This window comes from Nycticebus coucang, chromosome 20 (genome assembly GCF_027406575.1).
Source record: "Nycticebus coucang isolate mNycCou1 chromosome 20, mNycCou1.pri, whole genome shotgun sequence".
NCBI lineage: Eukaryota > Metazoa > Chordata > Mammalia > Primates > Lorisidae > Nycticebus > Nycticebus coucang.
Window position 1 is genome coordinate 43,219,147 of NC_069799.1, and position 25,416 is coordinate 43,244,562.

Consider the following 25,416-nt stretch of genomic DNA (forward strand, 5'->3'; position numbering starts at 1 on the left):
CGCCAGTTCGCTGCGCAGCCTGAACCGCCAGCCCCCTCCAACACCTGGGGGAAAGGTGCCCGTCCTTTTGGGTAGTTCAAAATGTCTGTTTCCCGGGCAGGATCCCTTCCCTTCAATTGTCCAACAGTTTGCCCAGCTCCCCGTGGTTTTGAGTGGCTCTCCTTTCAGATGCCTCCCTCAGTTCAGGATTAATTATTTGTCAATTGGATTTTGTCAGCATTTACAAGCTGCTGACCTCCGTAGGGCAGGGGCCTGCTGGCCAGCATGGCCGAGCAGGAAAGAATTGCTACAACAGAGTCTGTGATTTTTAAATTACCCCTCATATATAGCAAACCGCTAGTTCGCTGGGCATCTCCAGCTGTCTGTCCACTCCAATAATCCACACACAGGGAAGGTCCAGACCACCTTTCCTCTCACCTGGTGGCTTGGGAGAGGTGGGCTACACGTCCGTCCTGTCCGCCATCATGCTCCGCCTCCTCTTTTGTATCAATTTGGATGGAACTAGAGGCCATTACCCTAAGTGAAATAACTCAGGAATGGAAGGCCAAGTCCCACATGTTCTCACTTACAAGTGTAAGCTAAGTTATGGATATGCAGTGGTAAAATGGACAGTGGAGAATCATAGTGAGGTAGGTGGGAGCAGGGTGAGGAATAAAAAATTACCTGTTAGGTACAAGATACACTATTTGGGTGACAGGTACCCTAAAAGCTCAGACTTTACCACTATATAATTCATCCATGAAACAAGAAGCCACTTGTACCCCTAAATCTATTGAAATAAAAAATCAAGTATATGCACTATTTCAAGTTTTAAAATATCAGTAATTCATATACACTACAATAACTATCATAAAAAAGACAAAAACAAATGGTGAGAAGGATCCATATAAATAAGACCCCTCATACAGTGCTGGTAGAAATTAAAATAGTACAAATACTTTGAAAAGTTATCGTGTCGGCTTCTTAAAAATTAAACATATATTTTCCATACAACCCATCAATTTTACTAACAGGTAGGTATGTAAGAGAAATAAAAATGTATATCCACTTAAACACTTGCATATGAATGCCAATAGCACTATTATTCAAAATAGTCCAAAGTAAAAATAATGCAATGCCCATCAACCGGTGAATAAACAAAATGTGGTACATCCTATTCCATTAATAAAAAAGAATAATGTACTGTTGGGACTAAAACACAGATGAACCTTGAAACTATTGCACTAAGATTTCTATGATGGTGTGTAAAGAACTTGAGCCTTTTTCTCCCATTCATACAAGAAAAAAGCCGACAAAACTTAGAAATCAGTAACTCTGCTCACATCCATTTGAGAATTGAAGTCATAGGGCAAACCTGAAACTGAAGAGGCAAATAGGCAGATACAGGGATTTACAATTGACCAGCACAGAAACTCAAGAGAAGAAAAATCTATAGGAACTAGTATGAAGATAGGCAAAACAAATGCCCAATTGCTAGAGACTCGGTGTGGACAAGTTTGAGTTAAAAATTCCAGAGGGGATAGTCTTAGGTGGGCTGCAGATTTTCACACATTTTATCTCAAGGAACTCCAATCAGATTCTCCCAGTTAAAAGAAGAGAAAAATTGTTTCATGCTTTGGTCAGGGGGAGGGGAGGGAAAAGGAGGCAAAAATACTTTTGTCTTCTTAACAAGGCCTACCCTCTGGAGAAATTATTTTATCAGAGCCTGGCTGACCTGGGGAAAGTGAAATATCTAACTCAAGCACTCTTTATTATCCTTGTCACTCCTAAGAGACGTCTGGATAACTGAGAAGCACTTGTGAAAAAGCCAACCCAGAGGCACAGGTTCCCTAAAAGACAGATTTGATCTTAAAACTATAAAACGCCTGATATAATTTCCTTTGCCTGCTACACCTCATCATTCTGTCAATAGGGGATCAGTATAACAAGAATTCTATGTTCAGATGGTATTTAAGAAGTCTCTAGAGAAACCCCCAAATAATAGGGAAGACACGCTAAGCCTCCGACACCTGTAGCTTCAAAATCAGAGAGAGTTTGCCTCTGACATTTACAGCTACAGCAAATAGTAAACACAGACTAACCTCCACCTAAATCAATATCAACCTAACACTACAGGTCTGTTTCTCTCAGTTCTTCTTTCTTCTTCTTCTTCTTCTTTTTAAGAGAGAGTCTCATTCTGTCTTCTAGGCTGCAGTACAGTGGCAGGATCATAGCTCACTGCAGCCTTGAACACCTTGGTTCAAGTGATCCTCCTGCCTCACCCTCCTGATTAGCTGGGACTACAGGCATGTGCCTGCCTCACCCTCCTGATTAGCTGGGACTACAGGCATGTGCCACCACACCTGGATTTCTTTTTCTGTTTTGTTTTTTTTTAAGAAATGGGGTCTCATTATGTTGCTCAGGCTGGTTTTGAACTCTTGGCTCAGAGCAAGCTTCCCACATCAACCTCTCAAAGTACTGTGATTATAGGTATAAGCCACTGAACCCAGCAATAGAGTGATTTTACATATTTGGTTTTATAAATTGTATGTTTCCAAATTAATAATAAAAGAACTAACGTATTACACTTTTGCTACATCTACCTACAAAGGAAGCGGAGAAGTGCAATTGTTTAATTAGGTTATTTAATGCCCAAAATAAAATCAAAATTATCTCCGAAGAAAAGAATGGATCATGGAAAGTCAATTAGTAACCCCAAAATTTTCTTCCACACAAAGCACTCGCTTCACTCACTTATCCTTACCCTGAAGGGACAGCCCCCAAATCCCACATCTCTGAGTGTATGGCAGTTCTCTTTTCAAAGACAGGTTTTGTACACTCATAAACAAGTTATCTACCCCCAACGTGTCTGATAACCAGATTGAGCATCTCTAACCCCAAAAACTAAAATCTGAAATACTCAAAAATCTAAAACTTGTAAGCACTGACATGATACCACAAGTGGAAAATTTCACATGTGTCCTTACATGATGGGTTGTAGTAAAAATGTATGTGTACGACACAATTGATGTTAAATAAACATTTATGTTTTAGGGAAAAAATGGAAAAATGACCCTCCCAGCCCCATCAACTGTGATTTTTTTTTAAATACACATGTCCGGATTTCCCTATACAAGCCCATGTACAAAGAGTAATAAAATGTCAAGTATGCAGGTCAAACACAACAATAGGCAAGTTCCCCACAATGCCCCACACTGGGGCCAAGACCTGTAAGTATTACTCACTGTGTTTTTTGCTTATTATCTGCTCTATGGTGTACAGATATGGTTGAAAATGGCAAAAATGCCCGAAGATTCCCTTAGGGGTAGGAGTGATAAGAAAAAGAGGATGCATTTATGTTGATTTATAGGACAGAAGGTCAAATTCTTGGAGAAACTGGACAGCAGTGTAAGTGTGAACCATCTCACAGGAAAACATGGTGTTCGAATGACCACCATGTACGACCTGGAGAAACAGAAGGATAAACTATTGATGTTCTATGCTGAAAGTGATGGATGGGGTTTATGACAAATAGAAAATTACTGTACAAAGCTAAAAATGAAGATCTTAATCATGTGTTGAAAGAATGAATCCACCAGCCTTGCAGTAAATATATGCTCCTTTATGGTATACTGATCATGAAACAAGCACAGCTCTATCACAAGAAACTGAAAAATGAAGGACCTATGACTATTCAACAGGTTGGTGGCAGCAATTTAAGAAAAGACACAGCATTAAATTTTTAAATATTTCTGATAAAGCATCTGTTGATCACAAAACAGAAGAGAAATTCATGGGTAAGTTTACCAAGCTTACTGCTGATGAAAATCTGGACACCAGAAGAAATCTATAATGCTAATGAAATGTCGCTGTTTTGGAATTAGTGTCCCAGAATAACACTGACTACAGCTGATGAGACAGAAGTTAGAGGAATTAAGGATCCCAAGGATGGAATAACTGGGCTGGGATGTGCTAATGCAATATATATGCATTAAGTATAAACTTTCTGTGATAGACAAAATTGTGCATCCTTGCTGTTTTCAGGAGGTGAATTTTCTAGAAATTCATTATTGTGCTAACAAAAGCACATGTTTCAGGAACATATTTTCTGATTGGTTTTACAAATATTTTATACATGTGGCTGTACTTACTGTGGGGAAGGTAGACTAGAGGACAACTGCAAGATTTTGTTATTCCTTGGCAATTGTTCTGTTCATCTCCCAGTTGAAATTCTCACCAAAAATAATGTTTATGCCATGTACTTTCCCCCATATGTAACTTCATTAATTTAGCCATGTGACCAGGTATCCTTAGATCATTGAAGAATAAATATGAAAACACTTCTTTGAAGTGACTAGAGGTGTGAAACTGAAAAGTTTTCCAAAGGAGTTTAGCATGGAGAATGTTATATTTGCTGTGGCTAACACCACACAGTGACTAAAGATACACTTGTGTATGGCTGACATAACCTCTGGCCTGTGACCATGTTCAGTGACAAGGATAACAAAATCACGTTGAAGGATTCTGCATATCAAGTGAAAAAAACTGTCTGACTTCCTTACATAGCCAAAAATATATCTCCAGACTTTATCAGTAAGCTAGAAGAAGTGGGTGTAAAGTAATTTTTTAACATTGACAATGAGGCTCCAGTTTGTTCATTCATCCAATTGCTAAGATCTGAGAAACAGGTCTTTCACGCAGAACTATAAACTACAGTTATTTTGGAAAGTTTGAGAATATCTATTAAAATTTAAAGCACATATACCTTTAATACTACAATCCTACTTACATGTTCTATGTTATAGACATGCAATCACCACTATAGAAATATATTCAAGGGCTGTCTGTAAAGTATCCAGCCATCATTAATACTATTTTTCGTATTATGTGCCTGGACACTTTCTGGACAGCCCACATATGCTTGGTTCATGATCAGTATACCATGAAGTAGCATACCACATTATGAGGCTGGACACTTTCTGGACATCCCACATATGTACAATAATATTTGCCTCACCATTGCTTATAGTGGCAGAGAATAATGATAAAATGTAAACATTATTCTCCTAGAAACCATTGAGTAAGTTATGGCATATTTACATTTTAGAATGTCATGTAGCAATTTAAAAATAGGAGAGAAGAAAGAAATTTCTATCAATTTACTTGGATCAAAGATAAGGAGGATCCATGCGTATGATCCTAATAATGGGTAAAATTACAAAAACACTGCATATATATGTTTCTATTTATACACATTTGAAGAAAGGTTTGGGAACATATGCTTGGCTCATAATATCCGTTTTTGGGGGGAGGAAGCCCATAGGTTTGAAAAGAATGGGAAATAGTATAAAGTTTATTTCATGTATTACAGTTGTTCTTTTACCTTTATGGGTAGATATTTTAGTCGCCTTGGTCACAGTAGGCAGAGTATTTACAGGTACAACAGGTTTTTGTTTTATGATCATAGTTTTGGGGTTCCCTAAAAAATGAGAACAGTGGCTTTAAACTATACTCTAAATTAACTAATTTCAACTTTTAGAATGTTAAAATAATCTTAATCCATTGCTAAAGCACAGCATTTTTATAACTTGTTCCTAGTCATTTAGATAAAGCAGAGTAACTGACACAAATATTTTCTCTGATTTTTTTCTTGCCTGATGTCTGATATTTATAAGAGTGCAAATTAGTTAAAAAAAAAAAAAGACTAGAAATACCATATATAAAAATGTCAAAGAAAGAGCCTTTTTACAGGTCAACAATAAAGTGGATCATCAAATTGTAAATTTTCAGATAAAGTTTTATCTCTCTATAAAATATTGTCTTTATATAAAAAAAAGATGTTTATATTCCTAGAATGAAAAATCTAGTGCTTGAATTGAAGGAGAGATAACAGAGAGGCTGTTGTAAAGACACATATTTTGAACATGGTTAAAAGCAAAACTCTATAATAATAAAAATAGTTTCAATATCTGCTCACTTGAAGAAATTACTGAAAGAAAAAGCAGAAGAATGTGTAACATTTAGATGGTACTTTCTCAAAGTTAGTGTGCAACATTTACATTAATGTATTAAATTTCCACGATATATTTCTTACACAGAAATGAAACATTTAACTCTTCCATTCCTTAGGTCAAGTGTTTGCTTTAAAAATTTGTATCTGCCATGATTTTTAGATTCAGAGACTTAATGCTTTGATGGAAATGCAAAAATTTATGCTGTCATTATTTTTGTTAAATCCATAAACAGATCATTATTCTTTTTCTCTAAGCCTGGAGTAAAAATTTAGATAATAGGTTTAGTCTATTTGTTCATTTTCCTTCTTCTCTTTGCTGTCTCTTTGAGCAATATTATTGCTTATAATTAATAACTCCTCCAGAGAACAGAAGAGGATCCAAATGATAGGTAAAACTGGGAGTCCCATCAATGGAAAGCAATTTTGTAGGTATTCTGAAGTTAACAGGTGAAGCTAAAATCAATCATATTTATCTAAAATATACTGAAAGATCACTGATCCCAGCTTGAGAAATTATCAAAACCTAGGACTTCCAACCAATGAAAGCTTTCTTTCCAGTCCTAGTCTATCTTGCCAACCTTATTTTTCATCTACTGAAGCCAAGAATTTTGCTCTTTGTGTTAAATTTTCTTCTGTTTTCACATATAATTTTGGATCACTTTTCTCTCTTGCTCACTGGGGTAGAAAGAAAATATACTTCACTCTCTTTTCTTGTATTCATCCCTCCTTTCCCAGAATTAAGCACAACTTTTATCATTCTTAAGGGCTTTTTTCTCCTTATACATTGAAAGTAGTAAAAACAATGGAATAAAAGTAGTATCTTAGCCAATCTTCTCTATTTCTCGTTATTTTTCTCTTAGAGTCTTTATAGATAGAATATGGCATGTAAATCTATTTTGAATATCAGAGCATATAATAGGCAAAAGAAAAATCATTTGCATTTTTTTCAAAATTCAAACTTAATTATCTCTAGGAAATGTACCTGGGCGATGATTATATAATGTCTCTGGAGCAACTAAGAAATGGGATCTGTACATTAGTTCTTAGATAGTAATGAAAATAGACAGCTGAGTAGAGCAACGTTAATGAAGGAAAGGTGAATATTTTCCTTCCTACCTACTCTCATGATGGATCTTTCTATTGCATAATCTGCCTGGGAGACAAAGGAGGGATATATAAATATAATAAAGGGGGATTATAAGATGGGGTTATTGCAGTCATCATCAAAACCTACAATTAGCAAGCAAGAAAGGAGGGTGCAGAAAGGAAATGGAGTTCCAATTTATTCAGAGTTGGGAAGGAAGAGAAATGCTAGGGATACTATCTTAGCACTAAAAATGAATATATGTTAAGTAAACTTCATTCAGAATTTACTTTTTGCTAAACTATTATATGACTACAGCTATTACAACTTGGTTATTTCCATTTAATTAAAGATTTCTAAAAATATCAGAAGTTACCTGAAGCAGCTGTATTCAGTAAAGGAAACTGGATATTCTTGGAAAGCGTTGTACCAGCGTTAGATGGTCTATGAATTGCTCTTGGAAGTTCAGTTATAGAGGAAGTAGAGTTCTCAAGGACTTCATCTTGAAAAATTTAGAAAATATTTTAGCTGTATAATGGATCACATCTGTAATTAACACTCTCACATAGTATGTTCATTGTCAATAAAAATGAAATTAAAAGAATTTAAATAACCAAAATCAATTTTTGAGTTCATTATTCAATTAAGATAATAAAGATGTGTATGTGTGTGTGTAAGAATAGTTTTGGAGAGCAGAGTTAAGTAAAAAAAGTAAAACTAAAAAGTAACAAAGGCCACATGTTATAAGATTCTACTTATATGATATCCCATGTAGGAAAATCTTACGGAGAAAAAAAAGTAGATTAGTGGTTTCCTAGAACTGTGGTATAAAATAAAGAGATGTTTTGAAACAGGCAAACAAAATCTTTCAGGGTCTATATCCCTGGGAGCATTGCTGAGAAGGGCTGAAGTGTGCAGTTACCATTTTCTCTTCAGAAAGTGTTTGCTATACACTGTTAGACTAGATACTTGACAGCTTGGCCTCTAACTCATTTGCATCAGGAAGCTAACCAGGCAGACAAAGAGTAACCTGCAGGCAGACGGGGCAGGAACACAGCATGTCCCAAAACTTTCTGGTTCATCCAGTGACAAATCCTGATCTATCCATTATTCCTGGGAAAAAGTTTATCCGTGCACTAAATCACAACTTCTATAGCTCTTACCCAAAGAACATTACCTTTAATGACCTAGTACTGGAAATCAATAAAGAATTGCATTCCTAATTCTTCCTAAACCACAGAAGATAAAGAGGTGGACATATAAGAAGCCCAATTTCAGCAGCTATCTCGCCAGGATTAGAGGATTCAGGCTGAAAGTGAGTACAGGCGTTTCTGACAGAGCGTCACCCTGGCTTAGTACAAAATGAATGGGAGAATAACGTCTGTGCTTACCTTCAATATAAGGATGGAAGGAACTGAAACACAAATCTCAAGCCTCAACATTTCTAGCTACATCTAGAACATCTCACTTCCATCTTACTGATCATGGAGGGCTAACAGGATGTAGCACAACCTAATCTCCAGAAGGCCATCAAAAAACAGAGAAAGTGTTCTGGATAAATGCAGAGATTTGAGAGGCACTTTAAAATCGTTGGTCAAATGGATTGGTGAGATCCTTCTCCTATACAAGGGCAGTTTAAGAAGACTGAAAGAGGAAGTTGTCTTATCTTATATGCAGAAACCAACACAGAAAGTCAAGAAAATGTATTCCAAATAAAATAATGAGATAAATTTACATAAACTGACCCAAGTAAATTAAAGAAATGTGATTTACTGAACAGGGAATTCAAAATAATGGTCATAAAGATGCTCAGCAAGGGCCAGGGGTGGCGGTTCACACCTGTAATCCTAGCACACAAAAAAGGAGGCTGAGGCAGGGGGATTGCTAGAGCTCATGAACTTGAAACCAGCCTGAGCAATAGTGAGACCCTGTCTCTACTAAAACTAGAAAAAAACTAGCCAGGCATATTGGTGCATGCCTATAGTCCTAGCTACTGGGGAGGCTGAGGCAGGGGGATTGCTCAAGCACAAGAGTTTGAGGTTGCTGTAAGCTATAATGATGCCATGGTACTCTACACAGAGTGACAGAGTGAAACTCTATCTAAAAAGAAAAAAGAAAAGAAAATGCTCAGCAAGGTTAAGAAAGCAATGCAAGAACAAACATTGACAAAGACATAAACTATAAAAAGTACCAAAGAGAAATCATAGATAGGAACTTTAAAACTCAGTAGTAGTATTCAACAGCAGATTAGATCAAACAGAAGAAAGAATCAATAAACTAAAAAACAGGTCACTAGAAATCATCCAAACTGAGAAACCACATGACAACAAAAGAATGAAAACTAGTGAAGATAGTTTAAGAGACTTATAGGACACCATCAACTGAAACAATTTACACATTACTAGGCTGCCAGAAGAAAAGTGAAAAAGGAACAGAATACATATTTAAAGAAACAACGGCATAAAACTCCCCAAACCTGTTGAAGGAAAGAAAAAACCAAATCCAGGAAGTACCAAAGACACCAAATAAGATGAATCCAAAGAAACCTTCACTAAGAATCATAATAATATTGTTAAACAGAGATAAAGAGAGAGTAAGAAAGTATCAAGAGGGCGGTGCCTGTGGCTCAAGGAGTAGGGCACTGGCCCCATATACCAGAGATGGTGGGTTCAAACCTGGCCTCAGCCCAAAACTGCAAAAAAAAAAAAAACATCAAGAGAAAAGCAAATTATCAAGTACAAGGAAACTGCCATAAGATTATAAGGAGATTTCTCAGCTGAAATATCATAAACCAGAAAGGAGTATGATGATAAACATTTGAAAGAAAAAAAAGTTGCCAACTAAGAATAGTATAACCATCAATCCTTCTTTCAGAAATGATAAAGTCTTTCTCAGACAAAATCTAAGATGGGTAGGGGGCAAGATGGCCAACTAGAGACATTTGTCACCAGATTATCTGCAAAAGAAAAAGTTTCAGGTGAAAAAGCATATCCAAAGAGAAATATTGAGGGAAATGTCCTGGAACTCACCCTTACTAGAAGAAGAAATTACAGAGAAAGACAAGGAGTAAGATTTTAACAACAACAACAAAAAAAACTGCTGAGGAATTCAGAATCCATCAGAATGGGCAAGAAGTATATTTCTCGTTCCTATCTCTAGCAGTCTACCAGGCCCCAATCTGTCAAAGAGCCCCATTTATCCTGAAAAATCCAGGTGTTCCTGTTGCTGGTGAACTGAGGGTCCTGAGAATAAAGCATCAGGCTGCAGGCCCATGCAGGGTCACTTTCCCCCACTACAAATCCAAGCCGAGATGGCAGAAACCATTTTGCTTACACACACACTAGCTGCCTCTGTCTTGCCAGGGAAATCATAGCTCTTGCCACTGGATCTCCAGATGAACATCCCCTAGCGTTCACCTGGACTGTGACAACCACAAAGGAGCAGGGAGATACAGGAGAGCAGCAGTATTTCCAGAATTCTGACCTATAGTGTGGGCTTCCCCAAGGGGACTTGGATGAGCTGTGAATGCTTTTCAGAACAGAAGAAAATGAAATGCTCACACTTCTGCATTTGAGAGCTCCTGACGCATGATCCAAAGTTGTCTGTACCCCTCCCAGGGGAGACGTGGAGTCATTGGTAGGAGAATGTCCCACCCCCAGAGCAGAAGCAGGAGAGGAGCCTAGGAAGGAATGTGAAGACAGGGACCTCCCCTCGTCCAACCACTCAACGCTGTGAACGTAGCCACCTCTGCTCCCAAGCATGAACTTTTGGTGCAGCTCTGCTGTGTGAAGGTCAGATCTAAGCCTTGCAGGGAGGTGGACCCCTTAGTAGTATTCTGCTCACTGTACTGGATTCAACGTGGAGGGTGATGTTTATTTACCTCCCTTTGTGGATCTGCAGTGTTTTTGTAGCTATCTCCTTTGTGGAAATCTCAGCCCCCGTGTCTCTACTTCACTGGATCCAGAGGCAATGCTCTCCAGTACCCACTTGAACCACAGAAGCCACAGAGGACCAGGGAGTCCAGTGAGTCTCAGGAGATCTGTGGGTCTCTCAGTGTGTGGACATTCAAAGAGGGCCATTTCCACCTGAGAGGAGAGTGCAGCATGCCAGAGGGTCCCTTAGGATAAAGGGGACCAGGGCAGCAGCGCCCCCACCTTCTGGTCTTCTTCCCTCTCCCCTGCAGACTGCTAATGAGGCAGCCAGGGCTTTTCTCCTCAGGACCAGCAGGAGTTCCACAGGGCCCAGTCAGCCAGTGACATGGGAGCAGCAGAGTGCCTATCACACCCGGGCTTCCATGGAGCTCGAGGTTCACTCTGTTCCCTCTAAGAAGACCCAACAACCAACAAACACATGAAAAAATGCTCATCATCCTTGATCATCAGAGAAATGCAAATCAAAACCGCTTTGGGATATCACCTAACCCCAGTGAGAATAGTGCACGTGACAAGTTCCTAAAGCAAGAGACGTTGGTGTGGCCGCACAGAGAAGGCAGAACTCATGCAGCGCTGGTGAGATTGCAAACTAGAAAGAAGTACGGCGATTCCTCAGAGAGCTAAAAGTAGAACCACCCTTGGATCCTGTAGTCCCATTACAAGTTACCTACACAAAAGAAAAAGACATTTGCTCTCAAACGCTTACAGCAGCATAAATCACAACTGCAAATTACGGAACAACCCAACTGTCCAGCAACCCACGAATGGATTGATAAAATGTGGTAGATGTATACCATGGAACATTATTCGGCCATGAAAAAGGACATTTTGTATCTTTTGTAACAACTTGGATGGATCTGGAGAACATTCTCCTAAGTGAAGTATGACAAGAATGGAAAAACAAACACAAAGAATGGAAAACAAGCATCACGTGTCCTGAGTGCTAAATTGGAACTAGTAGATTAGCAATTACCTGCACACACAGAGAAAAACTCAAATTGAAGTAGGGGGGATGGGAGGAAGGAATTGGGTAAATTTCCACCCAGTGGATACATTGCATGGGTATTGTGCACATTTTCTGGGTAAAGGACACAACCACAACTTCGACCTTACAAACTATGTAACTTAATCATACACATCTGGGGAAAAAAACACACTAGGTGCTTCTGTGCGCACCAAGGATAAAAACGACTGCTTCTGCTGAGGGAGTGGGGCCAGCAGTCTTCTCCTTGACCTGTCTGTATCTTTTCAGGGATCCAAGTGTCCTTGGAAGCAAGTCCCTGGAACAACTACATCTCCCCCACCAGAGCTTCAGCCACACCCTACAGCCAGCCTAGCAGCCCTGTACATAGCAAGTTGAGCTGCCTCTGGTGCCGCTAGGCCAGGGTTGAAGCTGGGAATTTGGGAACTTTTGTGTCCCCAAAAGAGAAAGGCCAATGTCAGAGCCAGGAGAGGAGCTTGTGAGCCCCAGAGCCACCCGACTCTGCCAAGTCCATCAAGAAGGGCATGACCCTCCTCTAACAGGCTCACAGTGTGCCCACACTTCCCTGCATGGACACACTTCCAGATGAGATCACCCCCTTTCACATCCACAGCCCGTGCCTGACTTAGGGAGGCTTGAAGGCAAGATTACCATCTGGTCTCATTTTGGTCCCCCACGGCCTCAAACATGCATCCAGGGACCAGAAGCCTGGGGATTACCTAACCTAGTCTATCATTGTGAGCACACAAACACTTTACCAGGTATCTGAGATTCAATAAACCCAAATTACCAGCAACACAAAACTGAGTACCTATCCACAGGACCCCACAAACAGTGAACCTCTCCCTCTCTACACAACATAGCAGAGTTCCCACCACAGAAAAACAGATGAACTGCAATGCTGCCTCTTCTGAGTGGAGAAAAGAGGTTCTAGATCAGGGGTCTTCAAACTACGGCCCGCGGGCCACATGAGGCGGTGTGATTGTATTTGTTCCCATTTTGTTTTTTTACTTCAAAATAAGACATGTGCAGTGTGCATAGGAATTTGCTCATAGTTTGGTTTTTTTTAAACTATAGTCCGGCCCTCCAACGGTCCAAGGGACAGTGAACTGGCCCCCTGTTTAAAAAGTTTGAGGACCCCCACTTGTAACTGCAGGCCAACTTGAATCTCTATCTCCAAGGCTGCAGTCCTCAAACTTGGCCCAAATAAATTCTCTACTTGTATTTAAAAAAAAAAAAAAAAGTTTGAGGACCCCTGTGATGATACCTACTGGGAATAAGGCACATTATTCAAGTGATGGGTACATCGAAAGCCCTGACTTCATCACTATACATTTCATCCATGTAACAAAAAACTACTCGTACCTGATAAATCTATTAAAAAGTGGAGAGAATTTATCACCACTAGATCTACTTTACAAGAAACACTCGGGGAGTTCTTCGAGCTGCAAGTAGAGAATGCTAATTGGTAAAATGAAACATCTGACAGTATGAAGCTCGCTGGTGAGCCTGGAGGGTCTTGGTATTTGTGGAAGGGTAAGATGGAAGCGTTTTGCCTCTTCATCCCTGAACTGGACTGCCAAGTACCTGAACCACTGAGACTTCTGCCCTTGCAGACTGGGACACTGGTGTGGACAGCGGTTTGGGGGCTTCGTGAGGACACTGTACAGGACCGTGAACTTGTACCAAGTTGCCTGCCCTCATGCCAGGCTTCAGCAGCAGTGGCAGAGGTATACATATACCATGGAACATGGCTCAGCCATAAAAAAGGAGATTTGGGAACTTCTAAGAGCTTCTTATCTCTTTTTAGTTCCTGTGAAACACATCCTAACAATAATATTTTATTATCCCAGAAGCTGCAGTTCTTTCTATGGTTTCAAATAGTTTGTATTTTTTCCCAACATTTTCAGAACCAGTTTTATTAGGGTGTAGCCCTAAGGGGAATTTGTCCTCCCCAGGGTATCTTCGCACCACTTGGAGCCCCACTGAGTTTCCCCAGCATCAATTGGAGGTCAGCACCCTCTCAAAGCTAGCTGGATCTGGAGGAGTCGAGGGTTTCCAGTAGTCCAGCCTTCAGGGAGTGCTGCTCCTGCGGTAAGAGTGAAGCACACCAAGAGCAGAAACCACGGCCTGCTGACAGTACAGCATGTGCTTTCTCAAATGCAAGAGCCTCCTGCATATGGGCTGTTAGTGGTGGTGGTACTTGGAACAGAGACACAAACTCTGCCCCTGGCTCTGCAAGGGTGGAGTGCAATCCCACTCCACCAGCTGAGCAGGCTTAGTGCTCGGGCCCAGGTGTGGAGAAGGGGACTTCTGATGATGTTGTTCTCATAGGAATTTGCCACAAGAGCAATGGAGGACGGCCTTTCTGGGGCTGTTATGACTGCATCCCCAGTGGCAGCATGGTCACTGGGCCAGGGCTTACGTGGAAGGCACAGCCCAACCCCCTCTCTGCAGAGAGCTGCAGCATTCCTGCAGTAAAGTACAAGAGAGCCACAGAGCTGTGTTTTGGGGGGCAGGGGCTCCGTATCACAGCCATTTGGGGGGTAAGCTGGGGGGCAGGTGTCTATTATTGTTCTTAGCTACAGGGTAGCCTGGAGATGGACAATGGCATCTGGCCTAACTGGCATCCAAGCCCGAGGATGGTGGAGAAACAGGGAAGAGGATCACATTCCCACCTATGGAGGCTGTGGTTCTGGGACAGCCCTCCCCATCCCTGTGGAGACTCAGCGTGTTCCATCAGGAGTCCATCAAAGCTAGTCAGTACACCGAGACGGGGAACCTGAAGGTAGGTTTGCTTGGGGTGCCTGATGAAGACTGCAAGGTTGGATAAGAAAGGAGGGACTTGTTCCTTTAATTTCATTCTCAGTGGGACTTCTGAGAGCTTCTTATCTCTTTTTAGTTCCTGTGAAACATATCCTAATAATAATGTTTTATTATTCCAGAAGCTGCCGTTCCTTCTATGGTTTCAAATAGTTTGTATTTTTCCCCAACATTTTCAGAACCAGTTTTATTAACCCCCTCACCCCCATCCCAAGACACTAACAGTAGATGGTCAGTGCCTCCTTTTCAGAATTATGGATTGAAAATCTTTCCTGCAAAATCAGGAACGTTAGCATCACGCACACTGTATGTTCTAATCAAAGGCCCCCTTGATTAGAGGGTGGGCAACTTCTTTCTGAAACGCTTCCTCCCTGTAACCTTAGAATCCTTTTGATACTTTTAGTTACCTCCTTAACAACCTTATATTTAGTTATCTAGTTTTTACATTCTTGCTTTCTGTTTAAACATTTAGTAAAGTTTCTGTTTCCTGAAGGGATCCCATTATAGACCTCACGTTCTAAAACAACAGCCAATTGCTATTCATGTCAGTAAATTGATAATTTGACCTTAGACACCTAAATTAGACCAGCCAAAACCTGGGAAAATGGATAAATCAAGAGGTTCACAAATGATTACTGGTTTAAGAGGTTTGTTGTTATTTTTTACATTTAGGGGTAATTATACAGTAATAAAATACTAATAAATATGGATCTAAAATGTATAATAAGATTGAAGTGTCATTTAACAACTCTCAGATCAGCATAAATGGGAAAAAAGATGGTAACCTACACTATAGATAGTTATGCCAAGAAAATTGTGTTCCTTCCAAGACAGCTGGTGAAAATGTTGATTATAATAGCCCTTTAGTAAAGCTAAAGGTCATATCATTTAACAATAAAAATCCATGTACACTTTAACAAGAGATGTCAATCCTGGAACTTTACCCCAAATAAATAAAAGCACCAATATATAAGAATATATGTACATAGACACATTTAGTAGTGGTGAAAAACTAAAACAGCCAAAACTCTTTAATAGAATTCTGCTTGAATAAGATATTCTATACTGTGAAATATTGCATTGCCAATAAAAGGGATAAATTAAAACCATTTCATTTTCAGGCTTGCAAAAATTTTCCTAAGATATCAATAAATAAAAAAGCAAGATACAAAAAGAATAAATGACAAAGTAAATTTGAAAACCATTTGAGGCAATCAGATACTTATTTAATATGTTTATATATAATCTTTTACCTCTACTTCCAAAGGGTGATACATTGATGACTTTTGTAGGGAATTGACTTGGTGTGATGTCCCTGGTATAAAGAATATCTTGCTGTTTCATGAGCATATCTTTGTTTTTAAATAAGTTCATACCTAAAATATAAATTTTTAAAAACAAAATTATATGAAAAAAACAAACAAAAAAATTATATGAATATTCTATTTACACACTGCTTTCCAAACTCCATGTATTAGTCTTTACTTTTGCAGTGGTAATTTTTCTTTTCATATTTTATTAAGTTGTAATTTGTTAGTTCACTTTCTATAGAGCTTCTCAATATTTTCTCTTTCTTGTCTTTGTTCTGCATTCTGTGATAGTGTCTTTCTTAATTTCAACCATTATCCCAATCTTCTTGTACCTAGAACCAAATATTCATTTCTGTATTTGATCTGTAGTTTGTATTTAAAAGTATAGTTTTGGATATCACAGCTCTATGCTCAAGCCACTGGATCTCCCAACTCAACAAATATTCATTAAATTTATTTTTCATAAATTCTATGTTATAAAAAGTAATGTTGGATTATTATAGAATTCTTACATTTAACAGAGAATTATAAACCTCATATTCCTTAATTACTGGCTACAGATCAAACTGAGACCAGAGGCTGAAAGGTTTAGTGAGAGGTTGCAATTGAAGGTCATTGAGAGAATAAATTATTATTGATACAATTTATTTTAGAAGCCATGGCGTAAAGCTAGCCATTCACATTTGTCAGAGAAGAGTAAAAGCTGGGGAGGGTTTGTAAAACCCTAAAGACAAAAACCTTAATGCATGTCAGGGTGGCCGTCCCATGCTATCAAATTTGCATTTACTCTGTTTATTATTTTCATGAAAGTGACGGGTCTAGCTTGTTCAAATGAAGACATTTTGATATGTCTCGATATTTCAAGTAGAATGTGATATTTTAGATACAGGTAGTATAGAAGGACCCTTGTAATTGCAACAAATAAGATATTAGACTAAAAGGATATTTTAAAAGTACTGCTTGAGATGCTGTGAAAATATATGCTAGAGACCAAAAAGGAAAGAAAAGCACTTAAACTTGGGGAGTTCTGCCAAAATTTCTGCTAAGTCAGTGGTTAGTCTTACTGGGGCTCCCTTTAACACAATGGAGTTGCTTTTATATTGCTACTTTCAAGAGCTTCTTTTTGTCTTTCAACATTTTTTACTACGGTTTCTTTGTAATTATTCTACCTGGGATTTTATTAAGCTTAGATGTGTAAAGTAATACTCTTCATCAAATATTTTTCAAAGATTTTAGTTATTACTTCTTGAAAAATAGATTTTTTTGCTCCTACCTCCTTCTACTATTCCATCACCTTATAATTGCTGCAGCTTTTTTCTGACAGTTGAAACCTACTCTCAAGCCCCTACAGTGAAAATTTCCTTATATTTATTGTACTTTTCAACTCAATTTTTATTTGGACCTTTTAAAAATAATTTTATCTTTTTAGATGTTCTTTATTTGATGAGACATGGTCCCATACTTTCTTTAATGAAGGTTCCTTTAGTCCTTTGAATATATGAATAATAAGTGTTTTGTAGTTTGTCTTTCAAGTCCAACATCTGGTACTCTTGATAAGAATGTTTTTTTGCCTGCTTTTCCCCCTGTGTACAGGTAACACTACTGTTTCTTTGCCTATCTCAGAACGTTTTGCTAAGCACTGCACATTTCAGTGAGTATTTTATAGCAACTCTGGATAGCAATTTCTTCCTTCCCTTTTGGGAGCTTGTTATTTTGTTTACTAGTCATTTGTTTAGTGATACAGCTGGGCTATCTTATCACAGACTCTTTCCCCTGCAGTGCAAAGCCTTTGATGTTGCTTGTCTGAGGGAATAGTTTTAGTCATATAAATTCACTTTAGCACCATTAGGTTTTATTAGGTTCCTCTTTAAATTTTCCTTTCTCTTATTTTTCTATTAAGCTGCCTACCTCTTTGGGAATTACACCAGACAGTGGTGTGTCTATATCATTGTTAGCTCTGGACTCAAGGAATGTATGTGTTACCTAAAATATAACATCTTGAAAGCAACATGCTAGCGCTGAGATGCTATAAATTTGCCTGCCATTTTAATTCTAAAGAGGGAATCAGTAAACATGAAATAATTCTTACATACCTCTTCTTATCACGTTCATTAACTAGCATGTATTCTTTTGCAAATTCAAAACAAATTTCCTGTCTAAGCTAGAAAAATGAACGTAAGCAGATGGCATTGAACATACTTACACCAAGCTTCTGCAAGATCATTGTAGCATTGGATTTTTACAGACCATATTTCGCCCTGGGTAATGTGCTCCTGGGTATACTGTGTACACATGTTTTTCCCCAAAACTTTTAGGAAAATTCCCCTTGAAAAAGTGGCCAGCTCTTGCCAGGAGAGACACATCTGGAAGAGCTAACACTCCTCTGGTAAACATGTAGATTGCCTGGCCCTCCTGAAGCTGCCCAGTCTGTGAAGACTGCCCCTTCCCTCTCTCCAGGGAGCCCTTCCCTCCCTACCATGTTAGGGGCCATGGCAGAGATGCATGGTTGTGGCCAGCAGGACAAGATGGGAGCTTCTGAAGCTGCTTGGCTTGCGGGCAGCCAGGCAGATCCCTGGGACCTGCACAGGGCATCAGGCACCTTCTGTGCAGCTGGGACTCAGACCTCGGCCTCACCCTTCACAACCACGACCAACCCCACCAACTCTACCACTGCCCCTCCCCTGACCCTGGGGCTCAGTGGAGGCCCTCTGGCCTGCTCCCCCAAAGATCCTCCCAGACTGAAACCCTGTGTGCCTGGCGGGTCCAGGTGGGATGCAGTGCCCCAGATGGCCCACCTGGCTCCCTGTTCCTGAACTGAAGGCCCATGTAATTTGCTATTATACACAGCAAAATGCTGTTTGTCTTTCTAAAGGGGTAAGTTCTTAAAGTAATAATATATGGATGATTTTTCATTGATAGTAAATACTAGAGTTTAATTATAGGAGGATATTCGTGAAGAATTTTATCTATGGAATTCTAACATATAAGTACTGTTGTCATTAAAGGTCCATACTTTATTCAACTCCAGGAATATAAATAAACCATAAATATTAGACTTGAAAAATATTTGTTTTCTTTACCTAAGTGAGTGTTAGATGGTATTTTGATTGGTGTCTTTATTAGATCTCTTCCGATACCATTTGACAAGATGTTTTTATCAGTCTCTATAGAAGGAAAAAGGATTTTAGTAATCTTTGTAAATCACCATTCCCACATGTACATGGGAGCATGCTTGTGTGTGTGTAGTACTATAGTTAACCTCTGTAATGACCAAAGAATAGTTATAATGTATGGATTGCAGAATCACAAAACCGTAGAACTGGAAGAGCTCATTATAGTGATATATTAAAGTTCAGAGATGTTTCATGATTTTAACAACAACAAATATTGAGATAATGGTGAAATTAATTCACAAACTGACACTTTGTAATTACCTAATGATTTTTTCATGCAGTGCTATCTCTTCTGCAAACTGAAATTATCCCAAATAATATCGAAATTATTTCGACTTTACACTAACAGCACATTCTACTGTGGGACATACCTGGTGAGGCGAAGCATAGCATCTTTTTTTTAAGGGTTAATTTGTGAATTGTGGCCTGCACAGTCACAGAGAGGCAAAAATAGTGACTCGAATTTCTAGCTGGATTTGAAAACTAACGATTAGGTCAAATAACAGGAAAAATATGTGAAAGTTATTAAAGGAGAATTTACATCAAAAAAGGGACAATCAGGATGGGTGATTGGTCAGTTAATGGACCCAGTATTTTGTAAGGGAAAAAAAAAAGTTTTTTATAGCAGACCCTGTAACTGAGGCCAGAATCCTGGAATGACCACACAGCACGGAGTGGAAGTTTTGCTTTGAAGAAGTGGCTGAGCCCATGAATAAATGTTAACTATTTCAATGTAACATTTGCATCGCAGTTTTACCTATGTAATTCTAACACATAGGTACTGTTGTCGTTAAAGATCCACACTTTATTTATCTTCAGGAATATAAATAAAGCATAAATATTAGACTTGAGAAGTTCTTTTTCTTACCTAGCTGACTCCTTGATTGCGTCTTGCTTGGCCCCTTTATCGAACCTTTTCTAGTATCATTGGACGAGATGGTTTTATAAATCTCTGTAGAAGTAAAACAGATTTCAGTATACTTTGTAAGTAACATTACTATACATATACGGGAGTGCACCTGTGTGTGTATTACTAATAATTAGCATGTGTTATACAGAAGAACCAGTTGTAATGTAATGTACAGATTGCAGAATCACGAAACCTTAGACTTGGAAGGGCTACTCGCAATTATAAAAGCCTCATTATGGTGAGACATTAAAGTTCAGAGATGTTTCATGATTTTAACAAGAACAAATGTTGAGATAATGATGAAATTTATACACAAACGGACACTGTGTAACTACTTAACCTATGATTTTTTTCCCCATGCAATGCTATCTTTTACACAAACTGAAACTATCTGAAGAGTTTATTATGGTAATACAACTTTCAACTTTATATGAATAGCGCATTCTACTGTGGGATGTTACCTGGTGAGGTGACGCATAGAATCCCTTTTTAAGAGTTAATTTGCGAATCACGGCCTGCACAGTCACAGAGAGGCAAAAAATGTCTGATAGTTCAGAAAAACGTTGTGTCATTTTTAAGATTATGTAAGGGCAAATCAAGTATGTTTCAATGATGTAGAAAAAAATGAGATATTTTTGTGGGACTGTGAAAAGTGCCTCTCATCTCTTCTCAGTTGTAGACTTTGTAGCTGAGAAGGATGAAGGATGAAGCAAGTGAATCTGTGGTGGTGTCAGAGATCACATTCCCATCCACTTGATTTGAATTTCTAGCTGGATTTTGAAACTAATGATTAGGTCAAATAACAGGGAAAAGATGTAAAAGTTATTAAAGGAGAATTTACATTGGAAAAGGGACAATCAGGATGGGTGACCTGGGTCAACTAATGGACCCAGTATTTTGTGAGTGAAAGTTTTTTATAGCAGACCCTGTAACTGAGGCCAGAATCCTGGAAGGACCAGACAGCACGGAGTGGAAGTTTTACTTCGAAGAAGTGGCTGAGCCCATGAATAAATGTTAACTATTTCAATGTAACATTTGCATAGGAGTTTTACCACCATTGAGATATAAATTGAAATACTGACCAGCTGAGAATTCATTATCAAAATAAATTAGGAAAGAACATGTTTTCTACAAATACATGGCTGTATTTTGTGAAAGTAAATAGACCTATAGGAACACAAAACTGGAGAGTATTAGCAGGCATATTTTGGCTTTTCTGGTTCTTCCTCCAACTTGTATATGTAAGAAGAAATGGTTCATTTCAAATGAGCATGCAAAGATTCTTAGATAAACAAGTGGACAACAAGAAGAGCATTTTAGAGCAGATAGGGTTGAGCATTAGGAATAGGAAGGTTTGTGTTAGATAAATTTATAATCTAATAAGATTCACAGCTTTCCCTCATCATATCCTCTCATCGCTGCAATTCTTTTATAATTCGCTTGAGATAATTTTTAAAAATATATAACATACCATAAAATATGCCTAAAGTTCTTAAGATTGGTTTTTAAGCTGTTCACATATTTACACAGCTATCAACAGTCAATTTTAGGTTCTGCTTGAGATTATACTAATCAAATTCCAGCAAGGTACAGAAATAATATTAATTAATCTTACATAGCATTATTCCCTCTTCAACATTTTTGCACTACTGTTGTGCACACTGCAACTATATATATTAAATACATTGTAGTAATTGTCAGTATAATTATTTACATAAGTAAACTGAAAAAATAAAGAACACCAAATACATATGCTTAGTATTTGCTATCCTAATCTTGTCATATTGCATTGCTTTATGAAATGTATTTCTATATTTTATAGGCCCAACGATATATGTTATTTTATATAATTGCCTTTTAAATCAAGGAAGGAGATGTAATATGCCTTTATCAGTGATTTGCAGTTACAGAATTACTTTTGCCTATGTTATTTTCTGTGTGGATTCTAATTACTGTATAAGGTCACTTAATTTTAGCCAGAATAACTTTTCTAGCATTTATTTTAAAAAAGGCTGCCTGGCAACAGATTTCTCTAAATTCTTATTTAGTTGAGATTATTACCTTTATTTTATTTTCATTTTTAGAAGATAGTTTTGTTCAATGTGAGATTTTTGGTTGACTGTCTTTTCTTTCAACCCTGTGAACATGCTGTTCTGTTACCATCGGGACTTCACAGTTTCCGAGGCCAAACAGCTGATAATGTTACTGGTCTTCCTTTTTTACGTGATGAGTTGTTTTTCTCTTTGTCCTTTGAAGATTTTCTCTCTGTTTTTCTCTTGCAACATTTTTAATACGATGGGTCTGTTTGTGTTTGTTGCGTGTTTTTGTTATACTTGAGTTTGGATGTGTAAATTAATATACATTAAAGATTATTCTTAGTTATTGTATCTTCAATTTTTTGTTCTTTTCTCTCTCTGCTCACCTCCTAGTACTGCCCTTACTGTAGCAGCCGATTCTTTCTTCTGACAGTTTAAATCTACTATTGAGCCACTCTAGTGAGGTTTTCTTTGTAGTTATTATACTTTTTGAGTCCAGAATTCCCATTTTATTTCCCTTACAATAGTTTCTTTTTGAGACATTCAACAAAAGGGTTATGAACTGAATTGCATCTTATCATAATTCATGTTTTGAAGGCTTAATATCCAATGTGAATGAATTTGAAGACCAGGCCTTTACGGAGCTAATTAATACTAAATGGGGTTTTTAAGGGCGTGGCCCTTTTCTGATAGTTCTGGTGTCCTCATAAGAAGAGAGGAGACATAAGGCAGTGCTTGTTTCTGTCTGTCTCTCCTCCCTCCCTCCATCCTTACCTACCCCTTCACTCACAACTAAGAGGTCATGTGTGTGGGAGGCTGTTTATAGTTTAGGAAGAGAGGAATTACAAGAAACCTTGACCACACTTTGATCTTGGATAATTAGTCTTCAGAACTGTGAGAAAATGACTTTCTGTAGAGGCATTCAGAAATTTTTAAAGATGACAACCAAAGCAGATAATACAGACACTGTCATCGTCCATTCCTTTTACGCTTAAAGCATGGCTTCCTTTAATTTTTGAACATATTTATGATCATTGCTTCATAGTCTTTGACTGCTAAGTCTAACATCTGGGATTCCCACAAACATGTTTTATTGCCTACTTTTTTTACTGTATTTCGGTCACACTTTACTGTTTCTTTAAATGGCTCATAATTTTCAACTAAAACCCAGACATTTCATACAATGTACTGATTTACTTGTCTCAGAGCTTGTGGTTTGTGATATTTGTGACCATTTTACTGAAGTCTCTTTCCTCCATAGTGAGAAACTGCTAATGCTGCTCTTCCAACAGCGCAGCCTCAGACGCGTACACTGTCACCTTTAAAAGACAGAAGTTTCAGGAGGGCTGTCCTGAACTGCCTCTTGCCCTTTCTGTTAAGCTCTCTGCCCCTTTTGGAAAAATAAGCTTAACACTGTTATTGAAGAACTAAATTGAGTTGTATAATCATTGAGCTGTATATAACACAACCAAATAACTCTACTGCAGCCGAGATATTGTAAATTTACCTCCCATTTTTTATCAACAGAGGGAATAGGTGACCAAGGAAACAGCTATGTATTACATTCATCTTACCACATCCATCAGCTAGCCTTTCTGATTTTTGAAATTTAAAGCAACTTTCCTTTCTAAGCCGGAAGTATAAAATGATAAGAATGACATTTGAAATAATTGTACCAAAGAAATATTTAGGCTACAACACCATTTTATTTTTATGGATACGATTACTTTCTAAATGAATGAGTTCTAAAACTAGTAATATCTAGCTAATGTTCCACTGATAGTAAATACTAGAGTTCTGAAAACTACAAGTGGAAATTCATGAAAACTTTTGCCCGTGTAACAATGACTTATAGGTACAGTTGTCATCACAGATCTATATTTAATTTAACTTCAGAGAAGCTAACTAAATCATGAATAGTAGACTTGAAAAATTCCTTTTCTTACCTGTAAGACTCTTTAATTGTATCTTGGTTGGATCCACTGTTAGATTTTCTTCATAGGCTTCTATTAAGTTTTTTACATCAGTTTCTATCAATATAAAACAGATTTTCAAAATGCTTTGAAAAGTAAATTATAACATATATCTGTGTTTGTGTGTGTGCTGGTATGTTCTTATGGATGGGAAGTAATAACTTAATTAGCACTGGTTATTAAGAATTATTTAAAAGGTCTGGGTTGCAGAATCATAAAACTTTTAGAGTTGAGAGCATTTTTAGTAACCAGATAAGCCTCATTTTATTAAAGCCAAGTTTAGGATATTGTAAAACCAGATATCCAGGTAATGACAAACTGATAGAGAAATATACGTCTTATTCCATAATCAGGGCTTTTTCCATACAATGCTACCTCTTACGCAAAATGAAATAATCCTAGAACGTTTATGATAAGAATGTAATTTTTCAATTTACATTACAGACACATTCATACTGTATGGATATACCTGATGGGGTGGAATATAATTTTATTCACAGGTAAACTTGTAAATGATTTTCTCTGATTTTTCTGAGAACATTTTAGTTCTTTTTAGGTTATGTAAGTGTAAGTGACAGTAGTTATGGGAAAGAATAAGTGGTTATGGAAGAGTGACAGTAGTTATAGAAAAATAACAGTAATCTTATGGACTGGGATAAAGAACTTTCTCAAGTCCATCTATTAATAGAATATAGATCTCGTAGTCTACATTTCTACATTGGGTAGAAGGAAATGGGTAGATTTGCACTAGTACCAGCATGAGGATTAGATTCCTTCCCACTTGAATTTTTATGTGGGAAATTGAACTTTTTTCTTGGTTTTGAAACTGATACTAGGTCTAATGACAAACAAACAAAAAAAAATTAAAAACTAACCAAAGGGGCCAGGTGCAGTGTCTCATGCCTGTAATCCTAACACTCTGGGAAGCCAAGGCGGGTGGACAGCTTGAGCTCAGGAGCTTGAGACCTGCCTGAGCAACAGTGAGACCCCGTCTCTACTAAACATAGAAAAATTATCCAGGCATTATGGCAGGTGTCTGTGGTTCTAGCTACTTGAGCGGCAAAGGCAAGAGGATCACTTGAGCTCAGGAGTGTGAGGTTGCCATGAGATATGACTCCAGAGCACTCAAACCTGGGCAATGGAATGAAACTCTGTCTCAAAAAATAAAAAAGTTAAGTGGCGCACATGGCTCAGTGGGTAG

The 25,416-nt window shown here is 38.1% G+C and overlaps 1 protein-coding gene across 1 annotated transcript in view; it reads right to left on the reverse strand.

Annotated features, from left to right (window-relative positions):
- Nucleotides 1–25,416, reverse strand: part of LOC128572618 (coiled-coil domain-containing protein 7-like) — a 117,681-nt gene that overhangs the window by 14,110 nt on the left and 78,155 nt on the right. Inside the window, exons 10-14 of the mRNA XM_053572588.1 lie at nt 24,189–24,272; nt 20,165–20,248; nt 16,067–16,189; nt 7,453–7,578; nt 5,363–5,458 (exon numbers count right to left, since the gene is read on the reverse strand). Coding sequence (XP_053428563.1) covers nt 5,363–5,458; nt 7,453–7,578; nt 16,067–16,189; nt 20,165–20,248; nt 24,189–24,272 — 513 coding nt within the window. The remainder of the gene's footprint in view (nt 1–5,362; nt 5,459–7,452; nt 7,579–16,066; nt 16,190–20,164; nt 20,249–24,188; nt 24,273–25,416) is intronic.